Source organism: Camarhynchus parvulus, chromosome 10 (assembly GCF_901933205.1).
Source record: "Camarhynchus parvulus chromosome 10, STF_HiC, whole genome shotgun sequence".
NCBI classification, from domain to species: domain Eukaryota; kingdom Metazoa; phylum Chordata; class Aves; order Passeriformes; family Thraupidae; genus Camarhynchus; species Camarhynchus parvulus.
In genome coordinates this window covers 17,463,983-17,488,525 of record NC_044580.1, presented here as the reverse complement: position 1 = coordinate 17,488,525, position 24,543 = coordinate 17,463,983, and the positions used below count along the sequence as shown (strand labels likewise).

At 45.8% G+C, this 24,543-nt stretch overlaps 1 protein-coding gene across 1 annotated transcript in view; it reads right to left on the bottom strand.

Moving 5' to 3' along the window:
* LRRK1 (leucine rich repeat kinase 1) overlaps positions 1-24,543 on the bottom strand; it is a 74,020-nt gene that overhangs the window by 27,984 nt on the left and 21,493 nt on the right. The window contains exons 5-17 of the mRNA XM_030955631.1: positions 22,756-22,935; positions 21,999-22,147; positions 17,101-17,327; positions 16,483-16,610; positions 16,183-16,346; positions 15,345-15,482; positions 11,669-11,781; positions 10,484-10,560; positions 7,140-7,269; positions 6,493-6,605; positions 5,426-5,640; positions 3,312-3,476; positions 1,235-1,407 (exon numbers count right to left, since the gene is read on the bottom strand). Of these exons, the coding sequence (XP_030811491.1) occupies positions 1,235-1,407; positions 3,312-3,476; positions 5,426-5,640; positions 6,493-6,605; positions 7,140-7,269; positions 10,484-10,560; positions 11,669-11,781; positions 15,345-15,482; positions 16,183-16,346; positions 16,483-16,610; positions 17,101-17,327; positions 21,999-22,147; positions 22,756-22,935 (1,972 nt within the window). The remainder of the gene's footprint in view (positions 1-1,234; positions 1,408-3,311; positions 3,477-5,425; positions 5,641-6,492; positions 6,606-7,139; positions 7,270-10,483; positions 10,561-11,668; positions 11,782-15,344; positions 15,483-16,182; positions 16,347-16,482; positions 16,611-17,100; positions 17,328-21,998; positions 22,148-22,755; positions 22,936-24,543) is intronic.

Genomic DNA, 24,543 nt, shown 5'->3' with positions numbered 1-24,543 from the left:
TGCTCTGAGGTGATGGCAAAAGAGGCTTGAGGTGACACAAACAAAGTTTTCTCCTTCTCATGGTGAGTCTTTGAGCCTCACAGTGGGTCCCTGGTGCTTCTTCTAATGGGGAAGAGCTGGCTGGGATGCCTGACAGTGCCTGGGATGCCTGACAGTGCCTGGGATGCCTGACAGTGCCTGGGATGCCTGACACGGGCTGGGATGCCTGACACGGGTGCCTGACACGGGCTGGGATGCCTGACACGGGCTGGGATGCCTGACAGTGGCTGGGGTGCCTGACAGTGGCTGGGGTGCCTGACAGTGCCTGGGATGCCTGACAGTGCCTGGGATGCCTGACACGGGCTGGGATGCCTGACACGGGCTGGGATGCCTGACACGGGCTGGGATGCCTGACACGGGCTGGGATGCCTGACGGTGGTTGGGGTGCCTGACGGTGCCTGGGGTGCCTGACAGTGCCTGCAGAGCAGTGTGTGGGAGGTCAGCTGATGCCTTTGCCAGGCAGCAGATGGGAAGTGCTGGGGACATCACAGTGCCCTTCCTCATTTGCCAGCTGCCACCTGCTCCTGCCCCAGGCAGATATTTTCACGTTGTTTGGTGCCAGCCTGCTGCACCCTGTGGCTCACAGGCACGCTCCGTTCCCGGCTGGAGCAGCCTCCTCTTCCCAAGGGCATGCTCTTGGAGCAGTGTCAGACTGCATGGCCTGAGTGACACCCCCCTCCCAGGCAGCCCCAGCCCTCTGCTGTGACACCTGGAGGTGGATGGGACAGGTTTGGACTGCCAGGGGCTCGGGGGACTGACCCCTCCTTGCCCAGCCATGTGAGCCGTGTTCCCACGTCAGGAACCACCCACAGCCTCCCCTCAGCAAGGGCCCTGGCACCCCCCTGTGACAGTCATGCTCTCACAGCATTAATTAGTCAATCTGCACCTTCTCCCCTTGTGACTAATGTGTCACCATTAAACAGTGAGAAACCTGAGTGAAGGGGGAGCAGTAAACAGGCTGGTCAAGGTCATGACTTTGGAGCTTCCAGCTCTCAGACTCATCATCAACCCCCTGAGCAACACTGACCTTCTCTCTCATTATAATACATTATCTCAGTCAAAAATAGATGAAATGCAATCCTGACGAGCCTCTAAATTGGTTCCGTTGCCAAGGAGATCAAGTATCTCAAAATTGTTAAAAGTGTCATAAAATAAAGAGTGAGTGACTGAACTTCACAAAGGCACAAGGACTCACTGCAGGTGCTTGAAGGTGATATCTGGGAAGCCAGTTGCTCTGGATCCAGAGGGAGAGCGACACAGAGCCAGGACATAGGCCCTCAGGGTTGCTATCCTCTCCACACGGAATTTCGTCTCAATCAAATCAAGGTGCGTTCCCACCACCAACACCACTGAGTTTGGAGCCTTGGCCTGCAAAAGAAAACACAGGCAGTGATCTCATCCAGATGACATCAGTGAGGACAGGTGAAAAGTGTAGTATTTAAGAGGAGGGAGTCACACATATTAATAAAATGGAATACATACATATATTTATAAAATAAAGGCAACCTGTCGTGGCAGCTTGACAACAGCTACAAGTGACCTGGGCATCACAGAAGTTCTGCAGAGCATGGCTTAATCATCTGCTGCTACTGCAGAGCAGGAAACTGTCACTTTGGGTTTTTACATCAGGCTTTAACATAAAATGAGTTGCTGTGAGTCAGTGAAATGAAGGGAACCATGTCTGCCCAGACAAAGTTAACTTAACTTGCAGCCTGAAGATCTGACATCCTGAAAAAGGCTAATCTGGAATGGATACCTGGGAAAGTCACACAAACTTTTTCACTGGAGGTACATGGAGAGATGAGATAAACTTCTAGAAAAGTCTCAATCTGCTTAATCCTGAATCAGAACAAAGGAATGGATTAGGTGATCTCGTGGTTTCTTCCAACCCTTCCATGAGTGTATTACGACCCTGGAATGTATCCAGATCTCAGGGAAAATGCTGCCACATACAATGGGATTGCACAGGCTTAAGCAGGGATCATTTGCCCATCCAAATGACTTTGACCATAGAAAAATACTCAGAGGCAGAAAGATTTCCTTCTTTGCAGACAATCCCTTTCCCTCCTGTGATGCCCACTGGAATCTCCCAACCTGAGTGACTCCAAACAAGCCCAGGAGTGGTGGCTACACCAAGCCACACCAAAGGGCCCCCTGGCCCAGTGTGCTGCTGCTGGAGGCTCATGGAGAGCCCAGGCACAGGGCAGGATGGAGAGATGCTCCCTGGTGTGTTCTCCCAGTACCCAGCAGCCTGCAGCTCACTGACTTCCTCAGCACAAGGGAGTATCTTGGAATTAACAGCACTTGATGGAGTTTGCATTCACCAGTTTGTCTTTCCAACTTCTGGTACCCCCAGCACACTTTATTTCCAGTAAATTCCACAGGTTAGGCATCCAGTGTGTTTAAGATACTTCCCATTGTGTGCTTCAAAGCTACAATTTCACTTCTTCTCTCCCAATTCTATTGTGAAGGGTCATGAACAAAGACTCTCTTGTGGTTTTCTCCTTTCTACATACAGCCCTCTTCATTTCCCATTTTTTTAACCATCATGATCACATTTCTCTGCATTTTTCCTGATGTTACTGTGTGCTTGCTGGGATGTATTAAGGACACATCAGACATTTTTGAAATATAATAATTTTCCTTTCAGCTTTGTTACCTTGTTTGGGTTTTCAACCGCTGTTGACCATTAATATTTAGATAAATACAAGATGTTTCTTTTTCAAGAGGCACCCATTTTTGTGCATTTAATGTTAAAACAATTATCAAATAATAAAGAGTTACAGATAATTATGAACATTGTGTTGGAAAAATGCAATTAATTCACTGCAGCTCTGAGTCTAAATGAGAGTTGGTTTGGAAATACTCTCCAGCTTACCTGAATCTAAAGTGTTAAAAATATAACCTCAAGACTAATGTGTGTCTAACCCACAGAAGAAAGAAAATGCTTGAAACCCCCCTTGGAGCACAGTGTGGTCAAACACTAATTCCAAAATAAGTATGTTCAGCCTTACTTAGCAAGGGTTTATAAATCAGCTTTTGTTTCGCTCTCTGCTGTGTGTGAGGGAGAACAAAGCAAATGATAAATTTAAACCATTAAATATAGCGATACGCCTACAGCGTAATGGAAAATGAATCCCAAACGCTGTGCAAAATTCATAGCTTGGGGAGCTTTTAAAAGCAGAGCAAAAAGAATCTGCAATATCACATATCTGCGTGCTGAGCTGCTGCTTGATAAATAGATATCCCAGAGCCCACCAGTGACTTCTTACCTCAATGTTCAGCAACCAGAACTGTAAGTTTGCCACAGCTTCTTCCCCCAGTGCCAAGTTCCAGACCACTATGTACAATGCTTTGTCTGTGAAGAAACACTGATTGACTGTAGACATGCTTGCTGGGCCTCCGATATCCCAGACATTGAACTCCACTGAATCAACCTACTTAGACAAAGAGAAGTGTTCAAATCAAACCGTGGCAGTAAATCACTGGGAGATAATAGCTGAAGTATAAACCTACGCCTGCATAATGTATGACACAAGAAGGGGTTCAATGTCCTAATTGTGCCTCCAGGAAAGATAAATCAACAAGCAATTGTTAAGCGTGGCTACCACTTCCCCACAGGAAATCAAGACTAATTACTTGCTGCTAAAACGATAGAGGTGCCCTTGATGCTGGTAAAACTCCAGTTAATGCTGTGGATTCTCCAGTCCAAACAAGGGTCTCATTCTGAGCCCTGCACTTCACTGCATCTGTAATAGAAACTGTTTCATCCTTGCCTGTGCCACAAGACCATTGAAGCTGCTTATCTGCTGTGGGGAACAGGAAACCCCTGCTGAAATCACTTCCACTGAGCTCAGACCGAGCTGAGCCAAGCAGAAGGGAGATGCTCAGGAGATGGGAAGCTTCTCAGGCCTTCCATAAACACCTCCTACACTTTGCTCCCAGGCTTCTGACGTCTGTGCCACGCCAGAGATGGGCCAGAATCACAGTTGCTGTGAATCAGACTCACTGATTTCTGGGGGAACGCTTAAATGGAGGCTTCTCCAGTTCTGGCTCTCTTCCCAGTATCCCTGCATCCATTCCTCTGTGCAGCCCCATGACAGCACTAAGAGGGAGCCTGGCTCTCTGCTTCAATGGCATTCAGACTCCCAGCTGCAGCAGGAAGTACCTGCATACCTGGGAGGCTCTGTCCCTAAATCACTTGGCCCTGGAGAGTCAAAAACCCTGAGACTGAAGACAAAACCAAACCCTCCCCCTCAGAGGAAGCCACCATGCTCAGAGCATCACATAACACCCAGTGGGCTCTGTTTAGGAGGCTGGGGCCAGGTACTGACTGATCCCACGTGGAAGTTACCCTATCAGAGTTCAGCCAGGAGCTCAGCATCTCAGCAGGGCTCTGATTCTGTGCAATCCGTGTGAAGTCTCCTAAAAACAGCTGGAAGAACTTCCAGTTGTTGAAACCAAGCCCTAACCAGCACAAGGACTGCTTTGTTCATCCAAAAGACCTTCAGCTGTGAGTGTGTGTGTGGACAGACAGACTCAGAGATAGAGATAAAAGCCCGTTCATTGTCTTGATTCCACTCCAGGTCCCTGGTGCTGTCTACACTTTTATTCAATTGCTCTTCAACACAAAATGCACAAATCCTTTCTCCCACCAAAGTCTACCCTTCAAGGAGTCAGCCTGTGTTGCTCTTTTCTTTTTGTCTCTGGCCTGGCACTCTTTGCTATGGAACAGCTGAACTCAGCAGGCTCCTTTCCCCTTTCCAAAACAGTTTGGTGGTCATGGCTCTCATCTGGGAAGGGGGAGTGATGTGTTTGCACCCTTGCAGCTCTGACAAGACCTCAGGACGAATTCTGCATCCTCTAATCCCTGGGCTATTCTGCAGACAGTGGACAGGGCCACCTACAAATGCTAAATCAGCACTCTCCAAATGAGTTCAGTATGACACACTCTGTGCATGAGCCACATGAGATTTGGGTGTTTAAGATATGCCTCAGATATCCCTGGATCCCACCTTCCACCCTCATACCCCATCCAGGACAGGTCTGGTATCAAGGAAGTCCAGCTTTAGGTACTGATGTCCCAAATGAAAGCCCAATCTGCTGCAGAGAAGCTGATTTAAAGCACTCTCTCAAAATTAGTGTCCACTGAGGTGAGAGAGCCAGAATTTCAGCCTAGCCAACACTCTTTAGAATACAGTCAGGAAAACAGAACTGCCCTCTAGTTCTGGAAATGAAACAGAATTGCAACGGGTCTAAAACCACATCCCACTTGTGAGGCAATGGAAACTACTCCTTGCAAAAGGACAATTTCAAATTTCAGCCCACAGGACCCTGCAGGGCTCCCACATCCCACTGGTCCTGCAGATGTCTGGCCGCTTTTCACCTTTGCCTTGTGTCCCACGGGCTTGGGCAGCTCCCACTTGGTTGTGCGGATGGTGGCCTCGCTGTGCATCATCTGGGGCACCTTCCCTGTCTGCAGGATCTCCACCAGCGTGGACTTGCCCTGCCGGGGGGGCCCGATGACGATCATCTTCATCAGCTTGCACTTCTCTGCCCGCCGCAGCTGCGCTCGTAAATACGCCAGCACCGTCTTGGGGCCTGGGAGCAGGACAGACCAGGGTGGGCACTGCAGCCAGCAGCACCCAGGGACAGCGCAAACCCCACTCTGCACACACACATCCCAGTGCCTGGGAACTCCTGCTTCCCCTGCAGCCTGGCTGAGGGCTGAGAATAAACAAAGAAACCTCCAGCGGACAAACCTGAGACAGAGACCCCAGGAAAAGGTCACTGCTCAGAGGCTCCACAATGGAGCACTGTAAGGAGAAACAAATGCTGGGGCTCCTGTGCTTCAGAAGCTGAAAGGAAACATAAAATACTAATGCAGTATTGGAAAAATACTCAGTTTTTCCCTCTGCTTTTATGCTTCCAGTTAAAGTGAGATTGAGGTTTCAACAGTATATTGCTGGAGCAGGAATAATTCCTAATAACTTTGTTCCCACAGGATTTTCTGATTAAAATGCAAAAAAAAAAAACAAAAAAGAAAACAGCATTGTAATAGATCCAAAAACCTAGCAGCTCACAATAAAGTCACTTCAATGGGACTGTGAGTGCTGATCCTAAACACTTCAGTCTTTAAAGAGACCATCTAAATATCCTAAAATATCCACATCCAGGAAGCAAGCCACAGAATTTATGCATGCTGCAAATGAAATACTGCATTTATAAGTCATCATTTTAAATTGTGATCTGTCTTAAATTGATCATTACAGCCAGAGCTTAGCACTGATTATCAAATTTGTAAATATGAGTAGGAAGTTTCCCTGTGCAATTCCTCTTAACCCCACGAGGGCTCAGGCATTCACTGTCTGTTCCTGCTCTTGACCATTAAAAGGAAGAGATTTTATTGCATGTTCAGTCAATTTAATAAAGAATACACAGCATCAGCCTTACCCTCTTTTCTGATCTCTGCAGGAACGTTACTGATATTTAGTTCCTCGATATCCAGCTGCCAGAGATTAGCCAGCTGTCCAAGTTCTGGAGGAAGCTCTCGGATACCAGGGTTACTGTACAAAAACAAATAAATCTACCAACAACCAGGCTTTGTGTGTAAGTAGCTGCTCTCATGGACTCTCAGATTACGCTATTCTACCCTTGCAGAAATCTTCCATTAACATTTTAATAAGACTACTCAGCACTTTAATAGCAATTTCCATCCTAAAAGTGATGTATAACCTCAATTTATCCTCTGAGGCAGACAAATGTAATCATCTTTGCTGGATAGTTGAGGAAATAAAGGCAAAAATGATGAGTTATTGAATGTAGCCCTACAGAAACTGACAGCAAAAAGCCAGAATGAACCAGAGGCACATTAGATTCCCAGGCCTGTGTTCAAAGCATTAGATCATCTTCCCTAACTCAAAAGACCAGCCTGCTCCTTATCTAAAGCAAACCATGGGCACAGCTCTAACAAGGGGCTGACAATTTCCAGCTTTCTGACTTCAAAAGCCCTGGACATCTGGGGTGGGGCTCCACAGAAGACTGGTCACTAAAACAACATGGAAATAACACTGCAAAGCTTTTCCAGGACATGGACTTACTTTCCTAAATAAAGCTCTGTTAAACCTTTCAGGAGGCAAACGGATTGCGGGACAGAGTCCAGCTGATTGTCGTTCAGATAAAGAACCTCCAGAGAATCACTCAGAAATGCTGGAAACTCCAAAAAAGGACCTGGAACGAGACAGAACACAAAATGCACCTTTAAAAAAAGAAACAACAAAACAGGCATCAAGGCTCTGAACCAAGAGCTTCACCTGAACTTTGCGGGCAGGACATGAGGTCATGTCCATTGGCAGGGGCCACCACCCAGCAAGAGCAGAAAAGCAAATGGCCTTCAGTGACAATCAAACATCAACGTTCACATCTCAATGTCCTAAAGTCACAGTGCTGGAAGGTGACAGTGCCCAGGACTTATGGGGTGCTGAGGGAGGAACTCCAAGCCTGCCAGAACAGCTCAGGGGATGAGTGGCACCTTGTCTCCTGCTGTTGAATACATGTAATATCTTGTGAACTGCCCCTATTGCAGCCTAACAGCTGGCACTGAGAGGGCATCCCACGGGTACAACTTGTTCTTAACATGGCACTGAAACGGCACACCCAGGGCACAGCTGGTTCTCAATGTGTTTTTTCCATATTACCTGAGAAAAGCCAGTCAGAATTCATGTTCAGGCCCCCATGTTGCATCCCACAGTAACTGATGGTGGATCAAAGTCAGTAACAACAGAGAAGAAAACCCAAACTGGGGCTGAGAGACTGATCTATGCTGTCTCTAAAACAGGATGGTGTTTGCTCCTCTATTCTGTTTTAGAGAAGCACTCAGGGAACTTCCTCCATGCCTGAGGAGCATCTTGTGTATTTTGGGAGCAACTCAAGCAGTAGGAGCATCAACTGCATGGCTGAGTTGCTGCTGCTGGAGGGGTTCAAAGAAAGGGAAGCTCTTCAAGTCCCAGAGAGCACCATTTCACTCCAGAAATGGCACCTGGGACAGTGGCACAAAAAGCTGCTGTGGATTGAGTTGCTGTATTGAGGTTTGACATTTATCTACCAAAGAGCATCCTGAAATGAAGGAAAACCAGGCAGGTTTGGAGTCTGATTAGCAAAGTACAACCAGCACCATCTGCTGCCTCCATGATCAATCAAAGCAACTCCCTGAGATGCAAGATTGTCCCTTGCTGAGGGATGGGACAGTTCCACCAAGATCTTCCTTTACAGAGAAGACGTGAGGAACTGTAATTAGACTTAGTCAAAAAGAGGAAAAAAACTGGAAGAGGTTTTCTCAGGAGAAAACTCCCCAGTTCTAATATTAACAGCACTTCCAACCTGAGCTGCGATCAGAAAAGAAGCAAGATAGAGCCCCACTGTCTGCAGGGGTGTTTCAGATACGTGACAGGACTGTCTGGTGTGGGCAGTGTCACAGTCTGCCTTTTGAGTTTTCAAATTGAAAAAATCATCTTTGAGATTATTTTAGGAGAACAGCAGGCTTATTCAGGGATGCAATTCACTTCCTTTCTGGCTCATCGCTGAACTTTGCATTGTTGCTCTTCAGTAGGTACCTGGGCACAGACAGATTTAATCCCTCTTGGACACATAGGAGCAAACTCCTAAAATAGCAGCAATGCTCTGAATTCACCAAAGAGTCCCAGGTGGAAAGGAGTGTACTATATTGGAAGCAAGCTCGAGGTGTTTATGAATTGTAATTATTTATTCATGAGTTATTTATGATTTCTCTGGCTTCAGCTCAAATTTTCTTTTAAAGAACTGTAGAAAAATTAAAACAAATCCCATCTTGAAAATGTATTTTTGGATGAATAAATGCTACCAACACCACACATGCATGTGCAAGAAGTTATTCTGAGACTTATCAATCAAGTATAGTGAGCGCCATAAATTATTCTCTTTAAATAACCTAGACTTAAGTAAACAGCTTTGTTGGTAAATCATATGAAAACCTGTCCACCCCCACCTCACCAGGAGACTTCTGTGAGCAGCTGATGTACTCCAGCTTCTGTTTTCTCTTGATGTTTAAATTCTTGGCCACATCCTCTCATCTCACCAAGCTACACTTGGCACAGGAACAGAGAGAAAAGGATGAGCTGCCTCTGCTCTGTCTCTGTGGCTGCTCACCCGTGGCACCAGCCAGGTGGGCTGCTCTGTGCCCCCTGCCACCTGAGGCAGCTCCAGGGTGCACCAGGGTGCAAAGTGGCTGTTCAAATGTCACTGCTGCAGAGCCCATCCTCTGCCCCTTTGTGGAGGGGGTGATGCTGGGTTTGCAGAACGTAGAGATTTCCATTAGCACAGCAATTCCCTTTTAGAGCTGGCTGTAGCTGCCTTTGCCTGCTGCTCCTGCCCTTCTCTCTCCTTTGGGAAATGCTGCTGCAGCACTTCACAGCAAAGCTCTGAGGGTATGTCAGACTCCACAAGGTTCACACTCCTTTTCCAGTTGTTCCATAGGCCAACAATGTCACAGCATTTCCATTTCCATTTCCTGCCTGTGAAACAGCACAGACCAACCTCTTCTCCCCTTGGGGGGCACACACACCTCAGCCAGCACAGCAGCCTCCACTGCCATGGACAGGAAAACGAGGCAGGACCAGCCTGGCTTGGAGGTCCAGGCAGAGCCTCTGCCTCCCAGAGCAGCAGCTGGAGGTGAGGATCACCAGCCCTAACCTACAGCTATGGCTGCACATGGTTCATTTACCAATTTCACCTCAGGCAGGGTTTTCAGGGGAACTGAGGGAAGGATTTGCTGCAGGAGGGCCTCTTCCTCCCACGAGCAGTCCAGGGCTGCTGGGATGTGATGCTGGCTCTGTCCCACTCTGTGACTGGCAAGGAATGCTTAGAGCCAGGCATTCTGCAGGCAGCCAGAATGAGAAAACTCCCCAAGTGCTTTAAAATAAAACAACAAACAAAAGAAATGCAGATGAATCCCACAGAGAGCAGGAAGCAGCGCAATATCTTCAGATATCCCTTTGTTCTCTCTGGGATTTCACGTGCATTTCATCAGCTCTGCCCCAAACTGAGGGTGCAAATCACAGGCAGGGGAAAATGTGCCATTTATAAGTCAGCAACAGAAACAATCCTAAGAGTCACAGGGATAATTATGGGTTAATTTCCCTTCAACATGCCACTTAATGCTCTGGCTAAAAGGCATAACCTTCACGAAAGAGCAAAAGAAGCAGGTTTCGCACCATCTTTCTATATTGGTGGTACCAACCAGCTGCATCATTTCTTTAGAAACATTTTATCTGAACATATTTCCTCTTAATGAAATGCAGTTGCACTTTCAATTGCAGAGGAATTTCCTCTGCTTTCCCTCCAGCCAAACTGCAGATTCCTGTTGCTTCCCAGCTCTCCTGGCATTGCCAGCACCCGCTGTGTGCCTTACCTGCCTCGGGGCCACCACGCACCCTGTTCTTGGTGGTGAAAAAGGGGATCCTCTTCGTTTTAAACCCCTCATCGCTCCTGTGGGCCAAACAAAACAGGGACTCGTGGGGAAAACATCTTGGAAAGGTGCTGAGCTACATGGGGAAGAGCCTGACCATGCTCACAGCTCTCACAGGATCCCACCTGCTCTGGAGAGATGGGAGTGAAACCTGCCGTGCAATCAGACTCCACCAACACTTGTCCAGCCCAGTGGTTTTCTCCTGGCAAATCAACAGAGCTCCTCAAGGCAGCTCTCCCAGCTCCCAGGGCAGGAGCACTTGACCCCTGGCTTTATGGGTGTCAGGGTTAAGTGGCTGTCAAACAGCAGATTGAAGGAGTTTCACCAGAAGTGCTGGAGAACCGACCTGCTGCCGCTGCCCGCCCTCCCCAGGGAGGTTTGGAGAAGATGACCCACCAGCATGACTCTGAAAACGCACTGGGACATTCAAAAAGTGGTAATTTGTCTTTTGCAACTGACACAGAAACTCCTAAGGACTCCAAAAACTGTGTTGGACAAGCACCCAAATGAGGATACATCAGCATGACACAATTCAGTGCAATTTTGGAGATGATAAAGGACCTTTAACTCTCTATGTTAAACATCTCTATTGGAATTTCTAAACAGAAGAACATCACTCATTTATTGGATTATCTTATTAACATCAGCCTTAGAATCACAGAATCCTTTAGGCTGGAAACCTCTATGAACTGGCAGCTGGTTATACTTCCATTTAAAAAACAAAGACTTTTCATTTTTTCCATAACAATACTCCCACACTAACTAATAACTGCAGTCCAGCCAGATGGTTTATGGTTAAGATATGCTCCCCACAAACTTGTATTTGTAGTGATGAACCACACAGTGGGCTGAGCATTCCTCCATGCTCAGAAATTAAACTACCATTATCAATAATCTATCAACTTAATAAATGATACAGTGTGCTAAATGCCCAAAGAATTCAGCAAAAGATAATTCATCACTGTCACAGACACACAATGTACTTGGGGACATGGTATGTGGGTATCAATGCCTTCTATGCAGGTGATTAATTCTCTCCTGACACCCTTTGTGTTACACGAGGCATTGGGTTTGCTATTATTTCTTCAGCTTTTGTTTTCTTAGCCAAAACCTGAAAGCAACACTTACTTCCCAAGCTGGTTTTTTGAAAGATCCAGCGACTTAAGTTGTTTGCAATTCCACTTATCCTGCGAAGGCAACGTAACTAACTGATTTCCCAGCAGCTTCAGGGACACCAAAGCCTAGGAGAGGAATAGCCTGGAGTTAGGGAGCACCAAACACACAGAAGGAGCTTTTTAAGCATGGCTATTAAATAACAGAAACACGAAGAAAGTACATCTTATTCATCAGAACATCCTGTCCGTGCTGCCCAGCATGCAAACATTTCCTCCCTGTCCCCAGCAAGTTCTGCACGGAGCAGCACCACTCACTCCAGGGAGATTATTGCTCCACTTGCTGACAGATGCACTTGGAAACAGCCCATGCAAGAGGACATCTTACTTCTTAGTGAGGAAACCTTTCCAAGTGGGACATTAAACAAGTCTGGTTTACCAACACAGGATGCCACGTATGGACTACAAATATATGTAATAAATGTGTGTGTCTGCACAGAGTGGGCTTACACCTGCAGTGCATGCACAAAATCAAGGTGCAAAACATGAACCACTTCACACAAGGAAAAGGTTTGACTGCTTTTTTATGACATCTCTATTAAAAGGGACAGGATTTGTATTCACTTTCTGAGATTTATACAAGTTACATATCTCATTTTTTCTTTCCCCTCCCAGCAGAGACAGGAATTTTAAAACCAAGTGAAACTGATTGAGACCATACAGTTAACACCACACAGATAGGACTCAGCTGGATATACCAAGTTAAACATAAAATCTCCTTTGAATTTAACTGAAATATAAAAGAAAAATGCAGTTCCCATTCAGCTTTGTAAAGTTTATGCTCTTCCATCTGCCCTTAATAATGTTGAGGCTCAAACGATCATTTTCATTTGGCTGAAAATCCAATTTTCCACTGAAAAACAGTGCTGTCTGTAGAGTTTCCAACCAGGTTTATCCAGCAAGTCCCCCCACCATGAAAAACAGAGATAAAGCAGAATGTCAGCTGAATTATCTCCTGTCAGAAGTACAGCCATATTAATGAATTATACCCCATGGAAATAATGTTTTACCAGCAGAGACTTCAGTGTCAAGTGTGTTAAATGTTTTATGTGCTCCAGGTTAATAAAAAAGGTTTATGCCCCTTTTCATCGAGCAGGATTAACGGGGTCTCACAAAGCAGTCTGTTGGCCTTCCTCCCCTTTTTTAGATTGGAAAAATATGAGGTGTCCATGTGACATAAGTGATGGACAAGCAGCAGTGGCTGGAATGGGAATTACCGTGCAAAACGCTCCCTCTAGTGATGGAGAGGGGCAGAGCTGGGCTTTGCTGGATTTGGGAAAGGTGAAAGAATACAGAGCTGCAGACAGAGTGAGACACCCAAGGAAAGGGAGAACTGGAAAACTGAGACCTGAAAATTGACAGAAAATGCTTTTACCATCATTCATGCTCCCCTGGGAGGAGGGCCCAGCCTGCCCTTGGCTCCTGGTGTGGGGCTCTCTCCAAGTGTCAGCATGGGGCTGTGCAAGGACAATGCCTCAGACTTCTCCCCAAAACACCCCTGGGCAGGGGGAGGGAGCAGAGGGAGGCCGCACATCCCAGAACTGTCACAAACTGTGCTCTGGGGGCTCTAACTGGGGTGTTTCTTTTTCAGTCAGTGTGTCTGTGTGCCCCCAGACACTGACCAAGGCCACTCTCCAGGGAGCTGAGAGCCTGGGCAGCTTCTCTCAGTGGTTCTGTGCATGGGGGGAAATCAGAGACCGTCAGCTGCCTGTGGTTCTTCATGACTGAAACTCTGGAGATCTCTAGTCCTTTAAATTGCCTCTTGTCTATAATTTCTCCATTTTTACTGCCTTTCAGTGTGAGAATGGGGGCCTCCAGAAGGGACACAACAGCAGTGGCAGACAAACTGCCTTCAAAGCTGCTGCCACAGCATGCAAAAGGGTGTGAGATGACACCTGAGTGAAGGGACTGCAGCATCAGATTAAGGTGCCTCAGTCAGGTCATGATGTGGAAAAGCTGACCAGAGTCTAAACTGAATTATTCCACCCAGAGAGGGCCAGGTGTCTGCAGGGGAAGCAAAGTAGGGAGAAGTCAAGTAGTCTAGAGAACTAAGACATGGCTTGGATGCCTCCTTTAGAAGGCAACAGCCAGGAAAGCTGAGGAGGTTTCTGTTTCTCTCAACACCATATTTCTGGAGTGCACATGGTATTGAGGACTGAGCTGGTCCCAGTCTTGAGATTCCTCTGCAAACCATGCAAAGGCCAGTGATGAAGTACACTGCACTGCAGCTACAGTGACAAATGGCTGTCCCATGACATCTGCCTTCAAGTCACAGGCCTCCTCTGCTCTCTGCTTTTCCCAGGGAGAAAACAGTTCACTGCTGTTCCTACATAAAAATAATACATTACCTGTAGGAACACTTCATTCCCATTTCTCCCTCCTCCACATCTGCTTCTGGAGCATGAGCACAGCCCTGTTCACCCACACCAACTCTACAATCAAGGAATAGCCCAAGCCAGGGCTCCTCCAGGCATGGGGTTTCACCTAGTTGCTCACCACACTCTGGTCTCAGAGCACTGAAAATATTTTATATTTATTTCTTTTATGAATAAAATGCTGAAGAGATACAGACAAGAATTGACACTACTTAGGGCAGCCAAGGCTCACTAACTTTGAAAACATCAGAAAAGTTTGTGCTGAGGTCTCTCCCTTTGCACCCCAGATCTGAGCAGCAGCACCTAAGAACTGTGCCCTGGAAGCACCATCTAGTGTTTAATATCTGCCATGGTGGCTCCCACCCCCTGGGATGGCTCTCAATGCATTCAGAAAAACCAAGTTTTGGAGACAATAGTCCATAGGATTCATCCTGTTTCAGGAGAAATGCCAATTGGAAACAAACAGCCACCAGAGAGCAAAGCCAAATGTGCTGGGATGACTGGGAAGGACTGAGGGAATTCAACCCTCTTGTTCCAGCAGGAGTAAAAGGCACCTTTGCAGCAGATCCTGAGATCAGGACTGGACATGGAAATGAACCATCACCTCTGCATCCTTCCCAGAGAGGCCAGCAGGGAAAAGCATGGAACTTCTGCCCAGATTCACCTCTGTTTCTCTGTTTTTCTCTGAGTTTCACAATTTTGCAGGGAAGCTTGGAGGAAACCCCAAGTTCTGCTTGGTTTCATGACAACACTAGGTGAAAGCAGAAATTCTAAAGAATTTTGACATAGACCCATGGATCTGCGGTGTCCACAGGAAAAAATTATTTAATCTACAACTTTTAAGATTACAGAGGTCCCAGGCAGCACTGTTTAGGGCATTCAAACATGCTATTTTCAGCACAGAAGGACTAACTCCTAATTACACAACACTTTTTTTCAAGAAAATGTGAGTGTACTTGAGTACATCAACATTTCAATGGCTGGAGCTTGGAGCTACAATGCAGGGCTTGTCTTCCAAACTGTGCTCCCAAATTCTGCAAACCACAGACATCCAGGGAGCTCTCAGAAGACCTGTGTCAGAAACTAGATACATCTCACTGGGTGAGGGCCTGAATGTGGTGATTCAGGGGGTGACAGCCTGCTCAGGGGCTCTGTGCAAACCAGCACGAGGGCTCCTACCTTACCCAGGCAGCCAGTTTCAGGTCTGAGTCATTATTAGGAAAAATAATGTGAGAACTAGGAAGAAATGACACTTACCTCAAGCTGGAAAAGTCCTGCTGGAACTTCTTTCAGTGAATTCTCAGAAAAATCCACTTCTCTCAGGTGATTTTTCCAGAACACAGTCAATGCATCAGGTAGGAATTCCAGTGCATTTCTAGAGGCTTTACAACATTTCTGGAAAATATAACAAGCCCCACACTTACAGAGCAGTAATCATCTCTTTAAATAATGTGGTAGATCAGCTGTCACATGTCAAAAACTTTAATAAATTAATTCTAGGTGGTCTCTTTAGATACCTTGATCTAGATAAATTATTGGGCATGCAGGCACAAAGGGTTTGCTAAGGAGATGCACTCAACTGCTGGTCAAATTTCTTGGTGGGCAAAAAGTATTCCAAAAATTATTTTGAAAATCACCCACCCCCATTTGCTTTTCAACCATAAACAAACACTTCCCCAGAGGATTCTGTTCCCTGGCTGTCCCTGTAAAAATGAGGAATAAAGTCACAGTGATGGGTGTAGATACAGATGTCCTAGTCTGCCATGGGTTTGGGCAAAGTTACTCCTGGTGAAAGTTGGGCGTTTTGTAAAATGATCCTAACAATACTTCTGCCAGAGGAACCACAGAGAAAATGAACACATCCATGTAAGACACATTTCTAAAACTCTTCCACCAATGCCATCAACATGGTGAGAACAGGGTGGAACCTCAGAAAGACTGGATCTGAAACCCATAAACCAAATTTGGCAAGGGCACTCCTACAGAACAGACTTTTAAGCATCTGACAGCTTTTCAAGCATCACAGTCAATTTTCTTTTTGCATTGTTTCAACAGTTTTTTCAGCCTCTGACTTTGTCAGAGCAGTTCAACTTACCAGGGGGCAGGCCCAGGGGTCTGGAAACACTTTCAGCTGATTTCTGGAAACATTCAGTATGTTTAGGGACTTGAAGCAGTATAGAAAAACCGTTGGAAGTTCCACCAACCTGTTGTCAGAGACGTCAAACTCCTGCAGCTTCCTTAAACCAATCCAATTAGTTGCTGGAAAACATGAAACATTGTGGCCTTGGTGTAAGCACAAGAGCTTTTAAGCCATTTAAGCCATTATTTTAACATTTTGGGGTTCTTCCCTAGAGCCCAGCCTTGAAATACAAGGCCAGCACTGGACTGTACGTACTGTTTTCCTCGTCAAACAACTTCTCCAGAGAGTTTTTGGAAGCAACGAGCTTTTTAAGGTTTTTAAGATGTAGGAATCCAGTAGGGAGAGTGGAGAGCCTGTTGCTGGATACATCAACCTCGAGTAACCTGTGAGTACAGAACAATCTCAGTCAGGCATCAGTAAAACACTAGCAAAGCCTCCTGTGGCCCACAGACATCTGTTTCACCAGGACAGCTTCAGTTCTGAATGAAAGCAGCTGAAGTGTGCCTCACAAGGCAAAGCATAAAACCCTAATTAGAAAATTAACCCTTCCAGGGAGCAGGAAGAGGTCCTCTGGATAGACAGGAGATCAAATCATGGGTATCAGCCAGTAAATGTCACTCTGAGCCAGCTTAGAGGAGTGGGGCTCACCAGAGCTGGAGAAAAGCAGAGACAACATGAGACAACACAGGAATAGAATTTCCCACAACTGTCCTGACAACAAACTTGGAAACCCTGAGAATGCAGAGGGGCAAATCCTAAGCTAAACCTTGCAGACCAAGAAGCTCCTGCAGTGGGCTCTGCCCTTACACAGTCTCCCTCAAGGCCAGTTTGAGCTGCTCTCCCTGCAGGCTCAGCTTTGTGGGGAGCACACACCTTGTGCAAATGATCTCATCAGAGGACTGCACACTGGGTAACTCTGTCAGCTGGTTGTCAGCCAGGCTGAGCCTCCTCAGGCTGATCAGCCCCCATGGGATCACGGAGGGGAGGGACACCAGGCAGTTGGCAGACAGATCGAGCTCAGTTATCTGACAGGAGATATCGATCAGCCAGTCGAGATCCACCCAGGGCAGTTTGAGGTTTGACCAGTTCACACACAAAGCCTGCATGTGTCAGAGAGAGAAGAGAAAACCACATTAGTGAAATCCCAGTTGGTCTCAGCCTGTGCTACACCACTGGGAATCTGGCAGAGCAGAGCACAGGCCATGAACATTTTGCTCACTTTCCAATCTGCTTCTAGGAATTAAACTGACTCAGAGATGAAATCATGGCTGGATATCAGCAGCCCCTGCTGTATCTGCTCCAGGATTTAACTCCAAAGACCATGAGCAAGCTCAAGCAGGGACCTGGACCTCTTCACCAGTTCATATTATTCAGGGTCCAGCATGGCAGAAGAAAGTGTGAACACATAGTTTTCATCAATGCAAAGAAACAACCCAAGGCTTCAATTTCAAGATCACCTCATTGCATTCCAATCTTTGTCCTGAAATGTACATTTAAAATATTATATTCCCAAAATGTTTTCATAAACTTGTTGGTTTTGACATAACTCATCCCAAAACCAGCCTCAATGGAATGACTGTTAATTCTCCACCAGGAGGCAGCAAGAACCCGACAGCAAATTTAATTTGCTTTCCAATGCCCAGTATTTAGCTCTTTGGACTTTTAACCCCAAATTTAGAATTACAAGGAATGTGTTTGGGAAAAGGAGAAAAAGAAAAGGGAAACAAAGGCCTGTCTCAAATGCTTATTTGAGACTCAGGACTGATCATGTAGATCAGACCATTCAAATGTTTTGGAGAATGGAACAAAGGGTAAGTACAAACAGATGCACTTTTTAGATATTGACAGCAGTTGCACTTAGTGTAGACACTGTGCTTTTCAAACCTTCACTCGTGATGCCTCAGGACAGCCCTGCAAATATGAATGGAAATACTATGCCCATTGTGCCACTGGGGGAACCAAAGCAGGGAGCTCCAGCTGTTTGTTCAAAGCTACATCCACTGCCATGCCACAAGGCACCCCTGTAAAACACAGCAAGCCAGCAGCAACAAGAAATCAAATTAAGCAAAGTCTCCACTGCTACTGCAAAGTGCACAGCAGCCAATGGGAGCTGCACTGCAAAGCTTTCACTCTCACACCAAACATATCCTGCTTTACTGCCAGATTTCCCATTCTGCATATTTAACAGCTTCCTGCTAGAAACTCTGGTTTTAAATTCAGTATGTAGTTTTCTGAACTTTTCTCTCACCTGTAACACGTACCATAAATCCCTTAGCTAAGGAAAAATGTACTTGTCCTTGAGTACACCAAACAGTGCAGTAACAATACAACCTTACAGCCTTCTTTTAGGGGCTGCAAGCAGGACCTTGTGTCTGTGCTGCAGACTGATAAACCATCTCTACTTTGCATTTAGATTGCTGTGTGTCATTTCCCTCAAAAATGCAGAGGCATGGCCTCAGGATAGTTAATGTGATAAGGAGATACCTGTAGAATGCAGATAATGACTTCTCAAACCACAGACAAGATTGTGAAATCCAGCACCTGTTATCAGTGCTGTGGGTTAGTGTCCTGTATCCAAGGCAGCTTTTGAATCCCAGCAATCAGTGCCCTCCTTCCCATGCAAAGACAAGGACTGACAGTGTCTCTGCAAGCTGGAGGACCAGCCAAACCCCTCTATCTGATTTTGAGACAGGGGACCAAATTCAGCTGGTACCACTGAGCTGGTATCAGTGGAGTTACCTTAGAGGATTGGTTGGCTCAGGACTCTGCAGTGAAAATGTTAACTAAGTGAAAGAAATCCCGACAGCAGTGCCACAAAGGGGATTTACTCCCCACTCATACCTCATGTGCACTGTTTTCCCAGAAAAGCTGTTTCTCTGATGCCAAAGGTCTGTGATGCCAAACTCACAGAGCTCAGGGCTCAGCCCAACCCTTCTCAGTCTGGGGCTGGTGGTGAACTCTGTGCTAAACCAGGGACAGAGTTCAGAGGATGTTAGCTCAGGGCTGACTGCAGGCAGCTCACTGCTCTTCAGAAGGCCAAGGAAAACCTCTGCAGACTCCCCTCTCCTGCCAAAGGAAGAATTTCTCAATACAAGCCCTGAAGACTAAACTGAAATCTTCTCCTGCAGCAATGTCAGGGGATGCACTGAGGCAAAGGACTGGAAATTGTGCAGCAGCAAGAAACCCCACTGCTCTTGGGTGAAGGATCAACTATAAATATGAAAAATATTTACTTAAATCTGAGGCTGTCTGGTAAGGTGATTAAGAGAGGCTGTTGTGCATTTCTCCTAAATGACGTGACGTGCTCCAGAACCTCACTCCTGCTGTAGATGGGATAATCTGAGGACAGGGATCTGCTCCCTCCATCAACAGCCCTGCTCTGAATCTTGTGTGGGACTGCTGCAGGGCTCTGTGCTGCTGGTGATGTCAGTGAGATTACCAGGATAAAGAAATGAGAGGAGGATCCCACACACACACATACATTCACATACATTTGTATGCCTGAATATAAAACTATCGGTAAAATATTGCCTAGGGAAAATACAGCAGACAAAGCTCTTCTCTGGCCTGTAATGGAAAAATTAAATATATCTCACACAGCACACACTGGAAAGTTACATTTATCTCCCTGCTGGCTACATCTATTGAAGTTTGGAATCTGTGCCTGGCCTCTTCATTGCAAAGGCTCTCTTTGGCACTTGCTACCTGTTCCTGTAAAAATGGACCACTTCCCCTCTTTAGCAAAGCTGTGGTTTGCTGTGGGTATAAATTTATGCCAGGAAAGAACACGAAAAGGAGAAACAGATATTAGAAAAATGAGATGTAACTCCTGTTGCCTGAGAAAGGGCAGCTGTGCTGGGTGCAAGGGCTGTCTGGAAGGTGTGGCAGCCAAAAGCAGCTCTCAGGCACATTTTGTGCATAGCTCTGCAGTCACTGCTGTGAAATCCATTGGAACTCAGCTGTGCTCCAGTGGTTCCACTCAGAGACAGCACAGAAGGACAAACCCTTCTGAAGTTGTGGGCTCTCTCTGAAATGATCACTGCTTGGTTTGCCCTCCCTGTCCAAGGGGAGAACTTTGTGACATCCAGCTGGCTGCCACACACGTCCCAGTCTCCACACAGCCCAGTTTTGCTTCCTCCCAGTGCAAAATCCATCTCAGGAGGAGCCCTCTGAGACAAGAAGAAAGCGCCGAGGCAGTTTGTCTGCAGCTGCCACAAAGTTGTTTTTTAAAAAGTTATCAAAGTTATCAAGGTGTGTGAGTGTCACTTCCCAAAGATCTGAGCTCTGCAGACAAACTAGGACAGATCATCCCCAGTCTGTCCCAGTCTGCCAAAATGAATTCAAAGAGAAAGCATTAAATAAGCAAACATATTAAAAATAAACAGCTACTAGGAGAATCAAGGTCAAGATTCTCTGGTGGTTTTTTCTCTGCTTTTTTTTCTTTTTCTTCCTTTTTCAACCAGGCCCTTCTGGCAATTAGCTGATATCTGAAGACTGCTCTCTTCTTTGCTCAGGGTGTGACAACAGCAAAGCTGAGTCATTTTTACAGCAGCTAAGTTAAATATTGCCAGCAAATTCACATAGAAAACAGACCTCTTCCCTGTGATTCAAACATTTATTCCGAGCTTATTCAAGCTGAATTATCCAGTTGGATTTCTTTTTTTCTCCTAAAAGACATTTTATCAACTCTTATCCACATCTAGAATTCAGACCCCTTTTGATTATCAGTCAACAAAATTAAGAGTAGCACAAAGAGGGCTCTAAATCTGCTGATTGAACCTAAAGGAGTCAAGCTCACCTATGTGGTCTAACACCCAGGCTATTAACAGGAACACAGTGAGAGGATTCTGGCAGAAAAACAGAGAATGGAGAAGTTTGTAAAGCTACTAAAACCTCTCTCCTTGTTTTTACTTAACACCAAAGAAGAACCAACAGCCTGCAATGCTACAAGTTGAGCAGACAGATACTCAGCTGGATGGATGAGGGACATCTTTTCACTGCCAAATTTTTGTGACCTGATGAAAACTGTAAGCATTGAAAGCTCAGGGATCTGATACTCCTATTCAGTGTGGGTTAAACTACATGTTGAGAGGAAAAAATTCAAAATGCCTGGTAATAAATTGCTGGAGAACAGTATAAATAATACAAAATACTGTGTGCTTCCCTATAAAGTCATAACAATACCAGTGGGAGACACTTTTTTACTGCTGAGGATCTGAAGTAGGGAAGATATTATTGCTTTGCTCATGCTCCTTGTTAACAAAAAGCCACCCAAGCCCATTTCTACCTGCACTTTCTGACACAGAAGGGCTCCCATGCTCAGCTCTGTGCCATGCCAACCCTCGGGGACACCACAGAGCTGGTGCCATCACCCTGCAAGCAGGGGGCACAACAGGAACCTAAAGGGAGTGATGACCTGGGGGCACAGAGGGAATCTGTGCTAGAAGCATCCCAGCTTCTTCTCTGGAAGGCTTTGAGCCCAAAGCTGGTGTTTCCTGCCCCCAGCACACCCTGGTTCACACGATGGTGTTTAAATTGCCCCACAGAAGCTGTGGCTGTGCCTTGCACAGTGATGCCATTCAAAGCCTTGATGTTTCACACCCTGTAATTCAGCACCAAAGCCACTTGGCTTTCTAAAAGGGCAGCAAACCACAAGGTTCTTAGCTGAGGAGAAGAATCAGCAGCCACATGGCATGCAAAGACAATTATCAACCATTAACATGATGCCCCTTCAAAACAACATGTCCTCAGGCAGATAAATGGTTACTTACTGTTTTTGCTGGAGCACTACCTGGTAGTGGGGTTGTCTCAATGAAATACTTCCTCAGAAGGTGTTTGCTGGATTCAGGGCTGTCCATCAGGATGTAGGAACAAAAGAAAGCTCCATTCCTCAACAAAAATACGGCTACATCTTCATTCCCTTGGGAGAAAAGCAGATTGTTTGCTCCCTTCACCTCAGGTAAAGGAACCAGCAGGGAGCTGAACAGAAATCCTGGGAAATAACCACTTCTGAAAAAAACTGTGGGGGTGTGCAGAAAGGAAACTGAATTGTGTAAAGGCTGTTTCCTCCAGTGGCAGGATTCAGTTTGGTCAAACTGAGACAGCAAAGACACTGTGTAAAAGTGCTGGCCCAGGCTCTTTCTTTTTTCTCTTTTTTTCCCATCTTATTAAACTACACACACAGCTGTGCTTTGAAGTGCAAATTATTCAGCCTAAATCAAGCATGTGTGCCAGTGTCCATAACAATAATGCTTTTACTTGCAAGGATTCTGGTTTTTAAGGGTCTTTTCCTTAGGAATTTATAGAGGAAAGTTCAGCCTCCCAGTATTTTCAGCAATCTAACTTCCCAAGGCCCTGACTCCAATTTGGCTGAGTCGACAGATTCAGAGCCAATTTTACTTTAATTCATCCTGCTGGAAACCCAACTGCAGACAAGGCATGGATACCATCCTGTGTGTGAGCAGCTCAGCCCATAATTTGAAGAGCTGGCAGGAAAGGGGCAGAAAGTGGAAGCATGCAAACACACACCTGCCTTTATAGCAGCGTAGAGGGGCAGGCGGATGAGGACGGGGAACTCGTTCCTCCTCACTGCACAGCTCTCTGGGTCAGCACTGTAGGCACGGATCAGGAGCTTGACAATGTCCAAATGGCCCTGCTGGCAGGCTATGGCCAGCATCCAGTTCAGGAGCTGCTGGCAAGTATTGGGACCTACCAAAAACACACAAAATGTGACTTCGTTGGTGCCGCCGGGCTGTGATGTGTGAGGAATGCCCGTGGATAATGGCTGTGCAAAGGGGTTTGGGGCAGGGTGAAGCTCCTGAGGACAAAAGGAACAGCTTACACTGCAAAAGTGTGTCAGAGAAGGGTCCTAAGCTGGTCAGGCACAAAGTTTTCATCTTTGCTTAACTGTTCTTCTTTACCCACCCAGGTAATGGGTGAAATTTTTTGTCTGTCCCTGACATAAGCATTCATAAGGCAGCAACATTGTGCTAAACACCAGCAGATAAATAAACATCTGACCCCAAACAGGGATGATCAGGACTGTCTTCGCATCCAGATCCAAACAGACATTAGATCCAAACATCCAAGATTGTCCACTTCTTCCAAGACCATGAGAGGGCATACAAAGAATGGGGAAAACCAGGTAAGCTTTCATGTTATTGGATGAATAAAACAAAACCAAAATGCTTCAGTCAACAAAAGAGGAATTGTTTTAGCTTGTTTTTGCTGCAACATGAAGTCTCCCACAAAAACTTTCATTTCCCCTTCAAGTATTTCATTTCAGGTCAACTCTTTACTATTAATTCATAGTAAAGTCAGACAAATGTCATTTAAGGCTAAAAACCAAAACACTATGTTCTGATTTTTGCATGAATTTGCTGATGTTTTAGTCATTCTCAAACTGCTTTTTTTTTTTTTTTCTAGAAATAACGTTTTCCTGTAGAACACCACTTTTCTCCAGGTGTGCTTAATTCTGGACATGTAACTAAATGCCCAGGACAGAATTATTTCTGCTAACAATAAGCAGTCCCCAAATCTCCCGATTCCCTGTAATACTTCCATATCCTTTACAAATTCACATCCTCTCTGAAACACTTACAGGAACATCCACAAGCCCAAGTTTTACATGTCAGGGCTTTTTTGCAGCTTATCCATGTGGAAATTACACCTCTTTTTGCATTCTTAACAACTCCACTAAATCCCTCACCCTCCTGCTACAAAAAAATGGGCTCCACTTAAACTGTAAGCCACAAGTAGTTCTCACTGTTCCAGGGAGAATCACTGCAGTGCAACAGCCAAATTGCAAATTTAGGCAAGTTATACCTAAGCCCTGTGATTGGTTTCTCTGTAACTTCCCAAAAAACAGCTGGAATGTCCTGCATAAAAATTTCTGAAAGCTGCTGTTTGTACAGAGCTCCTCCCCTGACCCCCCTGAAGCAAGAGTTGGAGGGAATTTGGTCACTTCTAAATTGAGCTAAGTTTCCAGAAACTACTTAAGTCACTTTTCATTACTCAGTGTATTATATTAATATAATTTAATTTTTCTACTGGGTTACTCAGCTTCCTTTCTGGCTGAAGGAAATATTACATTTAATTGCATCCCCCAAACTGGAACATTTATTTTGCTTACTGGTGCTCCAACAGGACACCAGATAAGCAGGTTTCCCAACAGGTTATTCCTGTTCTCAGTGAGGCCATTGGCAACTGTTTAGTCCCAGTGAGGAGCTAGAGCTATATTCAGGTTAAATATTGCAGAAGCCAGCTTAGCTCTTGTGTTACTGCAGTGTCTGAGGTCAAGGATTTGCCCCAGATGTT